We start from the raw sequence: 18,294 nt of genomic DNA on the forward strand, positions 1-18,294 counted from the left end.
AGACCAATATGGCAAGTTCATCCCATCTGGGTGCTAGTCCAGTACAGAGTCTTGTGCTACTCCAGAATGGGGTCTAGTGCTAGTCCAGTACAGAGTCTTGAGGCATGTCTTCTCTGTCTCTGGAGGGCTGGTGGCTTGAAGTGAGCAGTGCCTGAAGTGCAAAGTGTCGGAGGTGAGCCGCATGCTTTCACAAAGGAGCAGCAGGCCAATGTTTGGCAAGCATCAGGGTTTTAAATCAGATATGGGTGACTACAGGAAACCAGGGGAGGGAACTATCTGGCAGTCTGACTGATGAATCATTGGCAGATACCAGGAAAATACAGGCTACTGGGACATACAGTGCCAAGTTACTTTCCAGTGAAGGGTCATGTTAACGCTACAGCACACAGAGACATTTTCAACAATTATATGCTTCCAACATTGTGGCCAGGGTATGGGAAAGGCCCTTTCCTGTTCCAGAATAGCAGGGTTCCTGTGCACAAAGTGAGGTCCATAAAGACACGATTGGGTGGGTTTGGTGTGGAGACACTCCAGTGGCCTGCACTGCGTTTGGCGACGACTCAGTCAAAAACACCCCTCAAATAAAGAAGCCTCAGCAATGACATGGAAGAGTCAGAGAGAGGATGGAAGAAATAGGACTGAGCAAGCAGCCTCAGTGTCGTTCCATTTACTAGGGACTGTTGATGAAGTAAGAGCGTCGGGAGTATGCGCTTTATCTTTAGAATACCGCAGATGCAAATACTGACAGCAGAAAGGATAGACAGACCTGTATAACCTGACACAAAGTAACATCCATACTCAATGCGTGTTATTTTGAAACATTTGCACTGAAGTTAAAATATGTCAATAGTTGCGCTCTTTTTTCATTTTGTCTACATTTCATTTCGTTTTGTCAACATTTTGTTTTGTTTTGTCTTAGGTAAACCCACATTGCAAATAACCTCTCGTCATGTGGATTTATGCCACCTGTACAGTAAATGTCCTTTAAACCTTGTTCAGTCGCAATACTATCAGTTGTAGCAAATAGTACTCCAACCAGTTGAATATTTAATTTGCATAGTAAAGGGAAACAGAGAGAGCTATCCTGCACTAAGCTGTTCTCCGCATTTGCATGCACTGATGTAATTGTAAAATCTAAAAAACACAGAGTAACATACACTCACGTATCCATACACACACATATCCATGGTAGCATACACTCACATGTCCATGGTAGCATACACTCATATATCCAATGTAGCATACACTCATGTATCCAGGGTAGCATACACTCACGTATCCACGGTAGCATACAATCATGTATCCATACACTCATATTTCCACTGTAGCATACACTCATATATCCATGGTAGCATACACTCAATATATCCACGGTAGCATACTCACGTATCCATACACACATATATCCACGGTAGCATACACTCACGTATCCACGGTAGCATACACTCACGTATCCATACACTCATATATCCTCAGTAACATACACTCATATATCCACGGTAGCATACACTCAATATATCCACGGTAGCATACACTCACGTATCCATACACACATATATCCACAGTAGCATACACTCATATATCCACGGTAGCATACACTCAATATATCCACAGTAGCATACACTCACGTATCCACGGTAGCATACACTCACGTATCCATACACTCATATATTCACAGTAGCATACACTCATATATCCACGGTAGCATACACTCATATATCCACAGTAGCATACACTCACATGTCCACGGTAGCATACACTCATATATCCACAGTAACATACACTCACGTATCCATACACTCATATATCCACGGTAGCATACACTCACATGTCCACGGTAGCATACACTCACGTATCCATACACTCATATATCCGCAGTAGCATACACTCATATATCTACAGTAGCATACACTCATGTATCCAGGGTAGCATACACTCACGTATCTACAGTAGCATACACTCATGTATCCAGGGTAGCAAACACTCACATATCTACAGTAGCATACACTCACATATCTACAGTAGCATACACTCATATATCCGCAGTAGCATACACTCACATGTCCACGGTAGCATACACTCACGTATCTACAGTAGCATACACTCATGTATCCAGGGTAGCATACACTCACATATCTACAGTAGCATACACTCACATATCTACAGTGGCATACACTCATATATCCGCAGTAGCATACACTCACATGTCCACGGTAGCATACACTCACATGTCCACGGTAGCATACACTCACGTATCCATACACTCATGTATCCACAGTAGCATACACTCACATGTCCACGGTAGCATACACTCATATATCCGCAATAGCATACACTCACATGTCCACAGTAGCATACACTCACATGTCCACGGTAGCATACACTCATATATCCATGGTAGCATACACTCATGTATCCACAGTAGCATACACTCACATGTCCACGGTAGCATACACTCATATATCCATGATAGCATACACTCATGTATCCACAGTAGCATACACTCACATGTCCACGGTAGCATACACTCAAGTATCCATACACTCATATATCCACAGTAACATACACTCACGTATCCATGGTAGCATACACTCATGTATCCACAGTAGCATACACTCACATGTCCACGGTAGCATACACTCAAGTATCCATACACTCATATAGCCACAGTAACATACACTCACGTATCCATACTCTCATATATCCACAGTAGCATACTCTCATATATCCACAGTAGCATACACTCATATATCCACGGTAGCATACACTCAAGTATCCATACACTCATATATCCACAGTAACATACACTCACGTATCCATACTCTCATATATCCACAGTAGCATACTCTCATATATCCACAGTAGCATACACTCATATATCCATGGTAGCATACACTCATGTGTCCACAGTAGCATACACTCACATGTTCACGGTAGCATACACTCATATATCCACGGTAGCATCCACTCACGCATCCACGGTAGCATACACTCATGTATCCACGGTAGCATACACTCATGCATCCACGGTAGCATACACTCACGTATCTATGGTAGCATACACTCACGTATCCATACACTCATATATCCACGGTAGCATACACTCATATATCCACGGTAGCATACACTCACGCATCCACGGTAGCATACGCTCACGTATCCACGGTAGCATACACTCATGTATCCACGGTAGCATACACTTACGCATCCACGGTAGCATACACTCACGTATCCATACACTCATGTATCCACAGTAGCATACACTCACATGTCCACGGTAGCATACACTCACGTATCCATACATTCGTGTATCCACAGTAGCATACACTCATATATCCACAGTAGCATATACTCATATATCCATGGTAGCATACACTCACATGTCCACGGTAGCATACACTCACGTATCCATACTCTCATATATCCACAGTAGCATACTCTCATATATCCACAGTAGCATACTCTCATATATCCATGGTAGCATATACTCATATATCCATGGTAGCATACACTCATGTGTCCACAGTAGCATACACTCACATGTTCATGGTAGCATACACTCACATGTCCACAGTAGCATACAATCACGTATCCATGGTAGCATACACTCACGTATCCACGGTAGCATACACTCACGTATCCACAGTAGCATACACTCACGTATCCATACACTCATATATCCATGGTAGCATACACTCATGTATCCACGGTAGCATACACTCACGCATCCACGGTAGCATACACTCACGTATCCATGGTAGCATACACTCACGTATCCATACACTCATATATCCACGGTAGCATACACTCATGTATCCACGGTAGCATACACTCACGCATCCACGGTAGCATACACTCACGTATCTATGGTAGCATACACTCACGTATCCATACACTCACGTATCCACGGTATATCCACGATAGCATACACTCATGTATCCACAGTAGCATACACTCACGCATCCACGGTAGCATACACTCACGTATCCACGGTAGCATACACTCACGTATCCATACACTCATATATCCACGGTAGCATACACTCATGTATCCACGGTAGCATACACTCACGCATCCACGGTAGCATACACTCACGTATCCACGGTAGCATACACTCACGTATCCATACACTCATATAGCCACGGTAGCATACACTCATGTATCCACGGTAGCATACACTCACGTATCCACGGTAGCATACACTCACGTATCCATACACTCATATATCCACGGTAACATACACTCATATATCCACGGTAGCATACACTCACGCATCCACGGTAGCATACACTCACGTATCCATACACTCATGTATCCACGGTAGCATACACTCACGTATCCATACACTCATATATCCACGGTAGCATACACTCATGTATCCACGGTAGCATAGACTCACGTATCCACGGTAGCATACACTCACGTATCCATACACTCATATATCCACGGTAGCATACACTCACGCATCCACGGTAGCATACACTCACGTATCCATACACTCATATATCCACGGTAGCATACACTCACGCATCCACGGTAGCATACACTCACGTATCCACGGTAGTATACACTCACGTATCCATACACTCATATATCCACGGTAGCATACACTCATGTATCCACGGTAGCATACACTCACGTATCCATACACTCATATATCCACGGTAGCATACACTCACGTATCCACGGTAGCACACACTCACGTATCCATACACTCATATATCCATGGTAGCATACACTCACGCATCCACGGTAGCATACACTCACATATCCATACACTCATATATCCATGGTAGCATACACTCACGCATCCACGGTAGCATACACTCACGTATCCACAGTAGCATACACTCACGTATCCATACACTCATGTAGCCACGGTAGCATACACTCACGTATCCACGGTAGCAGACACTCACGTATCCATGGCAGCATGCACTCACATATCCATGGTAGTATATACTCATGTAGGCTCTTCTTGAAACCACTTTGGAATTTGGAGCAGTTTCTCTTTCACTCTCTGGTACTGGGACAGCTGGCAAGATGATATCAAGGAAAATCCAACTCTGAGTCATATGTGAAAAGAGTTGAATTGGGAAAATGAAGCAGTAATTTACTTCTGGTTCCTTGATGCAACCAATATAATATGTTAATTTACTTGATGAATTGGCCATCACATATGGACATCCTTTGGCTCAGGAATGGTTATTTTAAATATTACCTCTAACTCTCAACATAGTCAAGTGCGATTTTGATAAGTCTAAGGCCATTTGAGTTGGATCATTGGCTAAGGTCAAATATATTCAGTAGAGGTCAAAGAAGAGGCCATTGGCTGTTTCCTAGTGACAGACACATAATGGCATCTTGGGATATCATTATAATCTTGGGATATAATTATAATCTTTGTCCCTAGCCTCTTACTAGCCTGTCGGGATATATTTATCAGTCAGTTGAGAGTTTGTATTGTATGGTTCTAATGTTTTGGCATGTTTATAAACATAACATACATACTGGGATTTTTTTTATGATTGCTGAGCAATCATTTGTCTTATTGTGGCACATCAATTTGTAGGTGTATGGGATTAAACAAATTTCCTCAGGCCCTGTGCCAGATTATCTATTTTGTAGATTATCTCATTTTGTACATTTACTGTAGCACCACACTATACCATTTAAGACTGTCCCCAATTCAGGCAAGATCAGAGGTCCCCTCGGGATTCTTGGCACAGGAATCCATTAGCCAGGATTGCTGTAGAAAAGAAATGACTTAGAAAATATACCCAGTGTTTACTAGTGTTTGCTTTTTTTTCTTCATTGAATAACTGGCAGTTGGCAGAGTTAATGTGCTGCATTACTGCCACCTAGTGGACTTAGCCAAAGCTAGAAAGTTTTCCCTACACACTTTCTATTATCTTACTAACCCTGCAGGATAATAGCAAAATAACTAACATATGTCAGACGCGGTTCAAGTGTTTATTGCATAAGTGTGTTTATTTGATTGCCACTGTCGCCCTCGGCTTGCTCACCGGGGGCTTGGACTCGGACATTTGTAAAGCTGCTTTGTGACCACAACTGTTGTAAAAAGCGCTATATAAATAAATTTGACTTGGCCTGGTAGACCCAGATGGAACGGGTGGCCTAGAGCAGGCAGTAACGGCGCCGGCTTTAGTCACTGAGGAGGCCAGGGTGGATCTGTTGTGTTGGAGAACACTTGCTGATATATACTAGGTTAAATCTGTGTTGGACTGGCAGCACTGAGTCTGCAACAGTTCCAGTGGAACTGGGAACCACCTTAGTCACTGCAAAGTCCATCGTGGATTTTTACAGGTTGTGCTTGCTAGTGTTTAAGAAGTGCATCTTGGGGGTGGAGGCTGGGACTACAGTCCTCACTGTTGAGCCTCCTGGAGGTCATGAACTTAGTTCAGCGAAACATCATCGAAGGGAGTTGCCCACTTGATGACCCCAGAGAAGAACTTCCTGTGTGAAGCTCTTTGGAGCTGTAATGACAGAGAAGATTGCACATCTTATCCTGTGTATATGTACAAGTGGTCACTTTATTTTTTACACCCACCCACTCTTGCATATTTTCCACAGGCTGCGTGAACGGTTCAGCATGTTCTGCTGTGTGTGTCTTCTTCAGAAAACTCACTTGCCTCTTAGAAGTTTGTTGACAATTAATAATGACACATTTCATTTCCTAAAGCCCAGATCCGGTCTTCCAAATACTCTTTATTGCTGTCCATAGTCCCATGCCAACCTTTGTTCTAGATTATTATTGGTTATCTTTCAAGTTCCTACCCCAAACTCCTGCCGTGTTTGAATTACTCAGCATATCCAAATCCTCTCTTCTAAAAACATATCGTTTCATTCCAGTCACATTCATGAGAGGCAGATACCCAATGAAAATGGAGTTTTTTTAATAAAGGAAAACTTCACATTTGCAGTTACCTAGATCACCCACACGGTGGAAGCAGTGTTTAGTGAGATAATGTACAAGCATGTAACAGATAGACAGAATGGGAGACCAGAACTTCATTTCTGTTTCCTTCTAAAACGGTTCTAAATGCCCTGATATTTATTTTAAAAATTGCTTTTTGTTTAATTAATTAAATTATTATTATTTTTTGTAGAGTAGCCACACCCCGCACCGTACCGCACCGCCCATAACACACCCCAGTTGTTGTTAAAGACAACAACTAGTTGTGGGCAAACCCCCTGGAAACAAACACATAAATAAATAAACATATAAATAAATAATAATATTTATCGTATTTCTCAAAAGCTATTTCACAATAATAAGTATTTTCTTAACTTGATCTTAGACAGATATTTTGAAGGAACTGCAGGCACTTTGGCTACGTTTACTGAAGTGTCTCATATCTGATTTCTTATAAACACACAAAGTAGTAAAAAATACAGAAAAATGAAAGTAGCTAAAAAAAGTTTAATTGTATCTGTTAATCATATTGGTGCTAGATATGGTTCTATCCTAATTCTCTATACATCCATCCATCATACAGGTACTGCCTGAGCCAGACGAGCCGTGGTTAAATGACACAGAGATTTATTAACGCGATGACGAACTAGCTCAGTCAGTAACGTACTGTGGTTTTCCTGTTTAACACACAACAAACAGCAACACCCAGAAACGGAGCGTGTATAACATGGGGTCACACACAGGTGTGACGGGACCAATGAACACGGTAAGAGTGTGGCTCTAGACACACACACGCGCGCGCGCGCACACACACGAACACGAGGAGGAGTCTAGGAGGAGGGGCCCGTGCCGTGACAAAGTCTACTCAATATCCAAACCAAACTTTGCGCACAAGTTTTCCTCTCTATTTCTTCATACATATGTTCAACATAAAATATAAACAAAAACATTACAGTTGTTTTTTCTGGTAATAGCCCCAGACCCCGGACAATACCCCCCCCCCCCCCCCCGAATTAAACTACAGTATTTGCATTACCTATTTTTAAAAAGCAACATTTATGTTGTTGCCCACCCAAAGATAACCTCTCAGTAATGCTTGTACTCAGTGTGAGCATGCGTGCCGTTTCGGAGGACAGCCGCATTCAGATTACAGAGAGATTCAGGTCCCTTAGAATTATAAATATGCAAATAGGCAAATTCGATCTGAACAAAAAATCAGAACTGAATTGTGTGGCCTGTAATGTTAAGACGGCCAGAGAGACTCAAATGGGATTTGAAATGACCGGATTTGTGTCCACACCGCCCTGAAAAAATCAAGGTGTTTGACTTGCATTAATACCAAATTAATTTGATGCCTGCCATCATGTGTATTCGTGCATAATGTTTAAGTGTGTTCTAGCAGCTAGACAAGATTTTGACAGAATCATTCTTTCAGAGCGTTTAAACGTGTTTCGGGTGTTACAGTGATATTATGGATATCTGAGTGAAATTGATGCACCTTACTGTTCCCCACGATGGTGCAAGAGCGGGTCAGCGAGCACGTAGCCAACTTTAATCTCATGTCGGATTACAAAAGTTTTTGTGAAACACTTTCAGAACGAACCCGTTTTTTTCTCACGTCTTTCTTTGGTTAACTCGTTATTCACCGAGATCAATCGTTTTCAGGAAACTCGGGCCCTGATATTTGTCCTTTTGAAGTACCTGCACCGGTACTTAAGTGTTATGTGTCTCTCTCAGTTCGTAATCATGGTTTTATTATGAACCCTGCACTTGCTTTCCAGAACCATGTCACTACCACATCAAAAGCAGAATTCTTCACGTCCGCAGCACTGCTCGCACGTGCTCCACCCTGCCTACTTAAGCCACTATAGTTCAAACTCATTTCTTTAGCATAAAGTACATAACTCACTTTCGGCTAATCTTCCAGCCAAGACTCTCCGCAAACTGCACTATATCCAGATTTTTTAACAGCTCGGTTGCTTATTAGTATTTAAAGTGTAAAGAGCAGATTCGGGGGCTGGGCAATAGTATTAGTAGTATTAGTAGTATTAGTATTCTAGTGTAAAGAGCAGATTCAGGGGCTGGGCAATAGTATTAGTAGTATTAGTATTAGTAGTATTAGTATTCTAGTGTAAAGAGCAGATTCAGGGGCTGGGCAATAGTATTAGTAGTATTAGTATTAGTAGTATTAGTATTCTAGTGTAAAGAGCAGATTCAGGGGCTGGGCAATAGTATTAGTAGTATTAATATTAGTATTAGTATTAATAGTATTAGTTTTAGTTTTAGTAATAATATTAGTATTAGTAGTATTAGTATTAGTTTTAGTAATAGTATTAGTATTATAGTGTAAAGAGCAGATTCAGGGGCTTGGCAATAGTATTAGTATTAGTTTTAGTATTAGTATTAGTATTAGTATTAGTAGTATTAGTATTGGTATTAGTATTAGTATTAGTTTTAGTATTATAGTGTAAAGAGCAGATTCGGGAACTGGGCAGAGAAGAGGCATATCTATGCTTTTGCCTTAAATCAAAATCTTGACATTTTTCTAGTATACTGTAGCAAAATATATTTCTGAACTTTTCTGAGTAGTTTATTTTCTTCTTCTTCTTCTTCTTCTTCTTCTTCTTCTTCTTCTTCTTCTTCTTCTTCTTCTTCTACTACTACTACTAAAAATAATAATAATTCTACATGATAATACTACTACTAAATAATAATAATAATAATAATAATAATTCTACATGATAATACTACTACTATCACAACTACTAAATAATAATAATAATAATTATACATGATCATACTTCTACTATCACTACTACTAAATAATAATAATAATAATAATAATAATAATAATAATAATAATAATAATAATTCTACATGATCATACTACTACTATCACTACTACTAAATAATAATAATAATAATAATACTTATTATTATTATTATACATGATCATACTTCTACTATCACTACTACTAAATAATAATAATAATAATAATAATAATAATAATAATAATAATAATAATAATAATAATAATAATAATAATTCTACATGATAATACTACTACTACTATTCTAGGTATCAGCATTCATCCCTGTATTCTACAGTATTCTGGTTCATTGGTATGTTTGACTCTAACCTACTGTACTGTACTTGGATATATTCTATGAGTAAATGACAAAGCACTTTTGTAAGTCGCTCTGGATAAGAGCGTCTGCTAAATGCCGTAAATATAAATGTAAATTACTAATAGTTTGTCTTATTTTGCTTTTTCGTCAGAAGTACAAAAGGAAAACAGCGCGACACAAACGTGAGCCCTGCCAGCTGTACTCAGTTTCCCGTTCAAGCATAAACCCGTACCCGTTTCCCACCCGTTAGCACAACCCGCTAATTACGTGGAGGATGACGAACGAGCGCGTTTTACACCGGTTAATAAGCGCGCGTCACTGGGCAGCGCTCACTCCGCAAGAGAACACGCCGCGTGTCTGCGCGGGCACGTAAGCGCGTGCCTGTTAGATCGCGTTCTGTTCGAGTCTCTAAGAAAGATATCATAGCACCTAAGAGTGCGTGGCCGCACGAGCTCTGGAATTAAGCAAGAGTCATGCTTCCCCTGACTTACATTAAAAGCATGAAACGTGCATTTAAATGTACAGGATTATGATAAAAATGTGAGAACTCTTACTGACTTTAACTTACATGTCACTGTGTGCCGCAGCACGAGCGAATGCGTGTTACAGATGTGTTGCGATACTACTATTTTAATCCTTGGCAGTAAACCTTCAGGGTAGGGACACACGGAGCCGACTATCAGCCGTCGGTTGGTGCCAGGCCGCTATGGTTAGCAGACGTTTTCCTTCAGGTAATATTAACAAGAAAATACAACTTGCTAGAGAATGGTTCAGAATCAGATCTGATTTTTACAATAGGCCATATATGGGTCAAGTAAACCAGACTTTGACCAGGCCATTGCAAACGTTAGGAACTTACACATACAGCAAGTAAACGCAAGGGGGCGTCAACGTCAAATGAGTCAGTGGCCGTTGTAGCGCGCTTGAGCTGCTGTTTTACAGTTAAACGTTTCAGTTAAAAGTAAAGGAAGTCAGTATTCAGTCACTGTTAAGATGTCTCAGTGGACTACGTTCACAAATATGGGGTTCACAGATTATCATGTGTCATTCTGTAACTTCATCAATATTTACCAAGATACTTAGAGCGACGTTTTTTTCTGTATATATGCGTATTATCTCCATACGGCCTATTATAGTGGTTCGGTAAAAATTACAGTAATTTTGATTTTCACCATTTTTCGAGTAAAGGCTACCAGAGAATAGTTAACGTACCGTGAAAGGTAATCTGTTGTTTCAGGCGAAACAGATTGACGGACCAGTTAACGCTATTTCTTTATATCCTTTTATTTAACTAATCATGAAAAAATATATGGTTAGCATGGTCTCAAAACAAATATCCGAAGATGCCTTTTCAGACGACCTTGTGTCCAATACACTGATGAAATGCAAAGTTTTAGAAGTGGCTTGTTACTACTGCTTGAAAGTGCACGATAAAGGCGAGTGGGTAAAACATATCCCGAGGCATTTTTAAAGCAGCCTAATACAGAGGCAGATGCAGAATTGGTAGCCTATGACGCAAAGGTCTTTTGACCTACTGGGTCATCTGTGATCGAAAGAGGGAGCTACGAGCTCGCGCAGGCAGAGCTGTAGGTGGTCGCGTGGAATGACCGCTTTCTGATTCACTTATATCTCTCCACACAGACACGGACAGGCAACAGATCTAATTTTGCTGTGTGGAAGGTTTTTGTATGATTTTTGAATCATACAATCTAGCTGCACAATTAAAAAAAAAAGTTCTTAAATCTCAGAATGTTAATAATTTAGTTAAACAGCTAAATAACTAAAACATGTCAGTTCACTTTTGCAAAGGGTATTTTGATTGCGCTTTCATTCTTTAGTTTTTTTCTCTCTATTGTCTTCTATTGTTCCATTTTAATAGACTTTTCATACTGCATGGCAATAAATCATACATACATACATACCTACATACACGTGTGTGTGTGTGTGTGTGGCGCTTCAGTCTGTATTCTGTAGTTGCAAAGGTTTTTATGAGCTTCCCTCGTAATTTTAAAAATGCAATTATTATAGCTTTTAAATTTAGGTTTTATGCACAATGTTATACACATATATATACTCAGAAAGTAGCTCAGGTTTTTAAACTACTGTCAACCACGAGTCACGTCAAACAATAAACAAACTTTTTCATTTCATTAAACTGATTAATCTACTAATACCTACTAATATTCGATCATGGTGTTTTTAATTACTACTACTACTATTATTATTATTATTATTATTATTATTATTATTAATAATAATAATAATGGTAGTAGTAGCAGTTGTTGTTGTTGTTGTTGTTGGCAACAATAATTATCATATTAGTTGTCCTAAAGATGACAGTACATCCTATAACCTGCAGTAGTAGGAAAAAATATGTAGTTTATATTTATCGTTGATTAGCATATTAAAATATGACTTGTTTCAGTGGTTGTTTCTCTTCTTTAGCAATTATTTATTGTATGCGTTTACCGGCTTGTTGATGTCCTGTTTATTTTTCCTGTTTAACAAAGATGTCTAAATATTCAGCTAAGCGTTTTGGGCACATTTCCCTAAACGCTGAACACTTGGGTTGTTGGAGTAGCCTGATCTAGAAGTAACTTGTTTAATGGGGTGGATTAGGGATCCGTTCGGAGTGGTCAGGGTTTTGGGGTTAAGTTGTGGATTGTACAAACAGCTTCGGGCAAGAGAAAAAGTTCATGCCCGAGTCCTTGTAAGGAGAAACCAGTGGAATACCAGGCGAGTCCACGGTCACTTAATCAGAGCGACCTGCGGGGGATTAAGAAGATATTGTGACCGCAACTTCGCCTCACAATTATCATTCACAATTACGTGTTGTGTTCCTCCCTCGGTTCATCGCGAGCGGTCTGCGGAGGCCTTAGTGGATATTCCCAGTCTCTTTTTTTTCGGGGGTGGGGGGGGGGGGGGTTGTTTTGGTTTCAGATGGGCTAGAGATAAATCGTAATTGGTTCCATTATACTAGCTACTTAAAGGCGCTTTTATCATTTTTATTATTTACTGGTGATTCATATCATGACCGTTTAAATGAAGATTCTTTCATGCATATATGAATGAGACAGGATGTTTTTAAGTTATGTCCGTACAGTCCTTTTAGGGGCAAGCAAAATACGTCAAAGAAATAAAACACGCTTTATAGATGAAGTGGGTATATTAACATAATAGTACTGCTATAAATAAATAACAACAAAGAATAAGACGGTTTGAAACTGATATATATGAATTTGTTAAAGACTGCACATTAATAAAAATCAGTATTTATACAGCTGTTTAAAGGGCACTGAAAACACTCTATAATTGATTTCTTTAGATCATAAATCAAAATGCAGATGGTGCCCGATATAAGAGAAAAATCTCCCACTGAAAATGTACATCCATGAAACTCGGACAGTCTGGGCGTTACTGGAGAATCGTCTCTTTTAAAACATGAGCAGCAGTCCTGCTGCGACTCTCCAGAAAACTGCATATTGTATCCCAGACGTAGCAGCGGTCTGGCCTTTTCTTTTTTTGAAATTTTACTATTAAACTAAACAAAGGCACTAATGCGAGGGGGCGATGCGGTGGCGTTTCAGCGACATTCTCCTCACTCTTCTGACCAACGGTGACACATGTTAGGTGTTTGGCTTTCTCCGTTTGGTTCCTCGGGGGCTTTTAATCTCACTCACCACTCGCAGCAAACTTTCGCACCTCAGTTCTTTCTCCCGAGTCCAAGTCGCTTAATTCCGCCGTAATGAGCTCTCGCAATCCGCCCCCCGCGCTGGGTGATGTGGCTTCCCGGGCGCTTTGATCCCCTCCCTAGTGTTGATTGAGACGTTTAACTAACAGCCCGCGTTAATAAAGCCTCGCCTTACGACTCCAACGTGCAGGAAGCAAACACGGGGGATTATTACCACCAATTCCCGTTTAGTGCTTATTTGAAAACAGATGTTCGCCACAGCTTCTAATGGAATGATTCATGGACTGGTGCGAGATACAAGTCATTACAATTAATTACTTCGACTACACAAAAGCTACCCCAAGTTAAAATTAGTTTTGGTAAAAGTAAACACTGAACTTTGCGCTAATGCATTAATTTAATGTGAAAGAAAACAATTCGATTTCCCATGTTAGTTAAAAATTGTAACCAAGGCATCGAATTGAACATTTTATATATATTACTTCATATTTAAAACAGCACTTATTTTCTCTCTCTCTCTCTCTCTCTCTCTCTCTCTCTCTCTCTCTCTCTCTCTCTCTCTCTATATATATATATATATATATATATATATATATATATATATATATATATATTTATATATATTTATATATAATTATATAATTTGCGTCCGTGGGCATGTTGACTGTTTAGAAGTTATTATCTAATTGATATGTATGCGCTCGCCCTCTGACTGTAGGGGGATAGCAGAGCTTTACCGAGCAGTGCGGTGCGTTATTGGCTGGGCGCGCTGGGACGTCCCAACACCTCCTCTCCTTTTCCTTCAACCGTGTGTGTGGCCAGAAGTTCGGTGCGTTGCCGCTCGCTTTGCATAGCCCGATCTCCCATTGGACGACTTAGATGTTTTGGGGCGGAGTCTTACTGGCAGCAAAAAGGGAAAAGAAATGAACTGCGCAAAAAGTCCTGTGTCGTGACGGATGCCCAAAGTTCAGAGCGTTTCCAATGCACGCTTCGGCAGACAGAGGTGGCAACCGCTTGAATCACAGCAAGGCCTGGGAAGACACTTGCTTTTTGTGAGCACTGTAGCAGACCGTGGACTTTTTTGATTGCCTGTTACACATAGTTTTAAGAAAGAGAAAACTAAAAGTGGATTCGTACTGCAACCGCCTTTCGGGAGGGTTTGTTCGTCGCGAGCCGTGTTGAACTGCGTGGGGAGAAGACATGCAAGCGCGCTACTCCGTCTCGAGCCCCAACTCTCTGGGCGTCGTGCCGTATATTAGTAGTGATCAAAGTTACTACCGCGCCGCGGCTGGCGGAGGATACACCGGCATGCCGGCTCCGATGAGCATGTACTCTCACGCCGCCCACGACCAGTACCCGGCCAGCATGGCGAGGGCGTACGGACCGTACACGCCGCAGCCGCAGCCGAAGGATATGGTCAAACCGCCGTACAGTTACATTGCGCTCATCACCATGGCCATTCAGAACTCACCTGATAAGAAGATTACCCTAAACGGGATTTATCAGTTTATCATGGAACGTTTCCCCTTTTACAGAGACAACAAGCAGGGATGGCAGAATAGCATTCGACACAATCTGTCCCTCAATGAATGCTTCGTTAAAGTGCCTCGCGATGACAAAAAACCCGGCAAAGGTAGCTACTGGACCCTGGACCCGGACTCTTACAACATGTTCGAGAACGGCAGCTTTTTACGGCGACGGCGACGTTTCAAGAAGAAGGACGCGCTAAAAGAAAAAGAGGATCGACAGATAAAGGAAGCGTCGTCTCGCCAGCAACAACAGCAGGGCCGCGAGCAGGAGCAGCCCGTGCAGGGTTCGCAGCCCGTGCGTATCCAAGACATTAAAACCGAGAACGGTACGTCCACACCGCCGCAGGCTGTGTCGCCAACGCTCAGCACCGTTCCAAAGATCGAGAGCCCGGACAGCAGTAGCATGTCGAGCGGTAGCCCTCACAGCATCCCTTCCACCCGCTCCATCGGCCTGGATAGCGCCGGGGATCAACAGCAGCATCACCACGGCCAAGGTCCTGCGCAAGGCTTCAGCGTGGATAACATCATGACGTCCCTGCGCGGCTCGCCTCAGGGCCCGAGCGAGCTCACCCCCTCCCTCGTGGCCTCCTCTCGGACAGGTATAACCCCTTCTTTGTCCCTTAATTACTCTCCGAATCAGGCTTCCGTGTATAGCTCACCCTGCAATCAGAACTCCATCTCGACTACCTCGAACGCGACCTACCATTGCAACATGCAGGCTATGAGCCTCTACGCCGGAGATCGCGCGGGACACTTAGCGACCACCACCACTGTGGATGAAACTCTGCCTGATTACTCCATCACAACCGCCACCTCGTCGCTGAGCCACGGGAATCTCGGTTCGGGCCAGGAAGGCCATCACCCGCACCAAGGGCGTCTCGCCTCGTGGTACCTTAACCAGGCCGGAGACCTGGGTCATCTGGGCACGAGCTATCCCTCGCAGCAGCAGAACTTTCACTCGGTCCGAGAGATGTTCGAGTCCCAGAGAATTGGCTTGAATAATTCGCCAGTGAACGGAAATAATAGCTGTCAAATGTCTTTCCCCCCGGGTCAGTCCATATATCGCACATCAGGGGCTTTTGTGTATGACTGCAGCAAGTTCTGACCAAACGTCCCCTTGTTTTAATGATTGTTCTTTTTTCCTAATTTCTCCCCTTTTCATCGATAAACGTCAGAGAGTCTTTCATGCTTATGCCTGCCCCTTCTGTGGACTCAGCAGAAACAGAACGCAAACGAGAGTCAGAAAAACATGATCTTGGTTTGTTAAGGACAGTGTTACTGCAATAACACGTAAGTCTCTTTTCGCTTTTGTGAGCAATATGCTTTGTAGTTATTTTAAAAAAAAATACGCCAGACTTCCATGGACTTGTTATTACGTGTAAATTGCATATAGTAATTTATTTCTAAAATGTAGCCGGATATAATGGACCAAACACCAAAACGTGTTTCTAAATTGAATTGCCTTAATTGTCCAGAAATGTTCCATTATAACAAGGAACGGAACGTGTATATCACCATATTCTTTCAAATTATCTCATTTTGTTGAAAACTATTCTGAAGGAACTGCATTCTTTGTTTAATAAATTACCATTTTATTTGAGTTAAACGTAGGCTACGCCTGATTTCTTAAATCATCGTTAGTATTAGGAGTTTGCCGAGGGCTCAAGCAGTGATCACTTTAAGCACTGCGTGTGAGTTTGCACCCATTTGCATAAAGTTTTGAAGCGATTGAAAGAACGTCAAAATTGCTAGAGTACGTGGCAATTTTATGCAACATGAAGGAACGTCATTAAAAGCTTGACTTACGCTGGTCTCCGTAAATGGCCGCCATATGCTAACCTCTCGTAAAAACAGGATTACTGCGCACGTTTTAAGATAGTTTACATATCTAAATGGCGATTTATCGGATTTTAACTTTGAAAAACCCAGGCCCCGTTTCTGCATGTAAAAAAAATCTTGTTTTGAAAGCTTCGTGTTCTGCACTTAGGCTACGCTCAGCGCTCTTTAGCGACAGAAGGGCTGTGAGACATTAATGTTTATCCATTTAATGCATATCTTGAAACTTTCCGTGCTTAGCATTTAAAATCAAGGTTATTTATTCTTTATTTCGTCTAAAGTCAAATTAAGTTAGCAAAATCATCCCCAGTTGTTTTTTTTTTGTTTGTTTGTTTGTTTGTTTTTTGGCTACTACGCACAAAATTAACTAATCGGTGTCTTGTAAATTGTTGATTTTGCAAAACGTGAAAAATTAAATTAACTAGATTTTATTTTAAAGAAAACCTTATAATATCAACACATTAGAGAAGTTAAAAATTAATGATATTTAATTTGCATCAGCGTCTTTCATTGACCTACCAGACAGCAGTCCACGCTATTTAACTAAAAATATATATACGTATTTTTTGGATACAAATGTGTTAGAAGAGTGTCCGCAGATGACAGTTTAACGGCCCCGAGGTGGCGCAGGATTTGTGTTTACATTTATGATACACGTTCTACTTTTGGTCTCAGGTTGTCAAACATAAGAGATGCGTTATCACCGTTACCTGGGGCCTCGTGCACCAGCGGTTCTTTGGCGAGGCCTGGTCCGCTTACCTTGATGTTGTTTTAAACACCTGTGTCTGTGCACGTTCGGTTAATATAGTACTAGACATGCCACAGAAAACCTTCCACACGTCGACGAACAGCAGCCAGTCCACGGCCGAACAGCCTGCGCATGTCAAGGTGCGCGCGCGGCTCGACGAAGGTAGCGGATGTAATGACAGTTTGGCCTTTCGTGAGCTTTTGCCATCATTCGCGTGGACTTCAGGGACATTAAATAGGTGTGGATTACTTATAGAAATACAGTTTAACAAAATGTGTTGTACTTTTGATTCTATTAGATTGTATTTCGTGTGCACCTCTGTGAATTGATAATGACTGGAGATTAGCTGGTTGATGGGTAGGCTACCCCACCCCGACAGATGCTTGTTTCGGCACGGCTAATGAACGAATCTGTCAAGTTTTCA

At 41.4% G+C, this 18,294-nt stretch overlaps 1 protein-coding gene across 1 annotated transcript; it reads left to right on the plus strand.

The window, feature by feature from the left end:
• The first annotated feature begins 14,696 nt into the window (after positions 1-14,696).
• foxc1a (forkhead box C1a) lies at positions 14,697-16,892 on the plus strand. The gene is made up of 2 exons (XM_035520097.1): positions 14,697-16,335; positions 16,462-16,892. Exons 1-2 carry the CDS (start codon positions 14,958-14,960, stop codon positions 16,551-16,553), a joined length of 1,470 nt encoding a protein of 489 aa, XP_035375990.1. The 5' UTR covers positions 14,697-14,957; the 3' UTR covers positions 16,554-16,892.
• Positions 16,893-18,294: the final 1,402 nt, after the last annotated feature.

Source organism: Electrophorus electricus, chromosome 19 (genome assembly GCF_013358815.1).
Source record: "Electrophorus electricus isolate fEleEle1 chromosome 19, fEleEle1.pri, whole genome shotgun sequence".
NCBI classification, from domain to species: Eukaryota; Metazoa; Chordata; class Actinopteri; order Gymnotiformes; family Gymnotidae; genus Electrophorus; species Electrophorus electricus.

Coding starts and splice junctions, on each gene's coding strand:
- foxc1a (XM_035520097.1), top strand. CDS start 14,958: ATGCAAGCGCGCTACTCCGTCTCGAGCCCCAACTCTCTGGGCGTCGTG. Junction 16,336..16,461: donor TCAAATGTCTTTCCCCCCGG/GTCAGTCCATAT, acceptor GATAAACGTCAG/AGAGTCTTTCATGCTTATGC.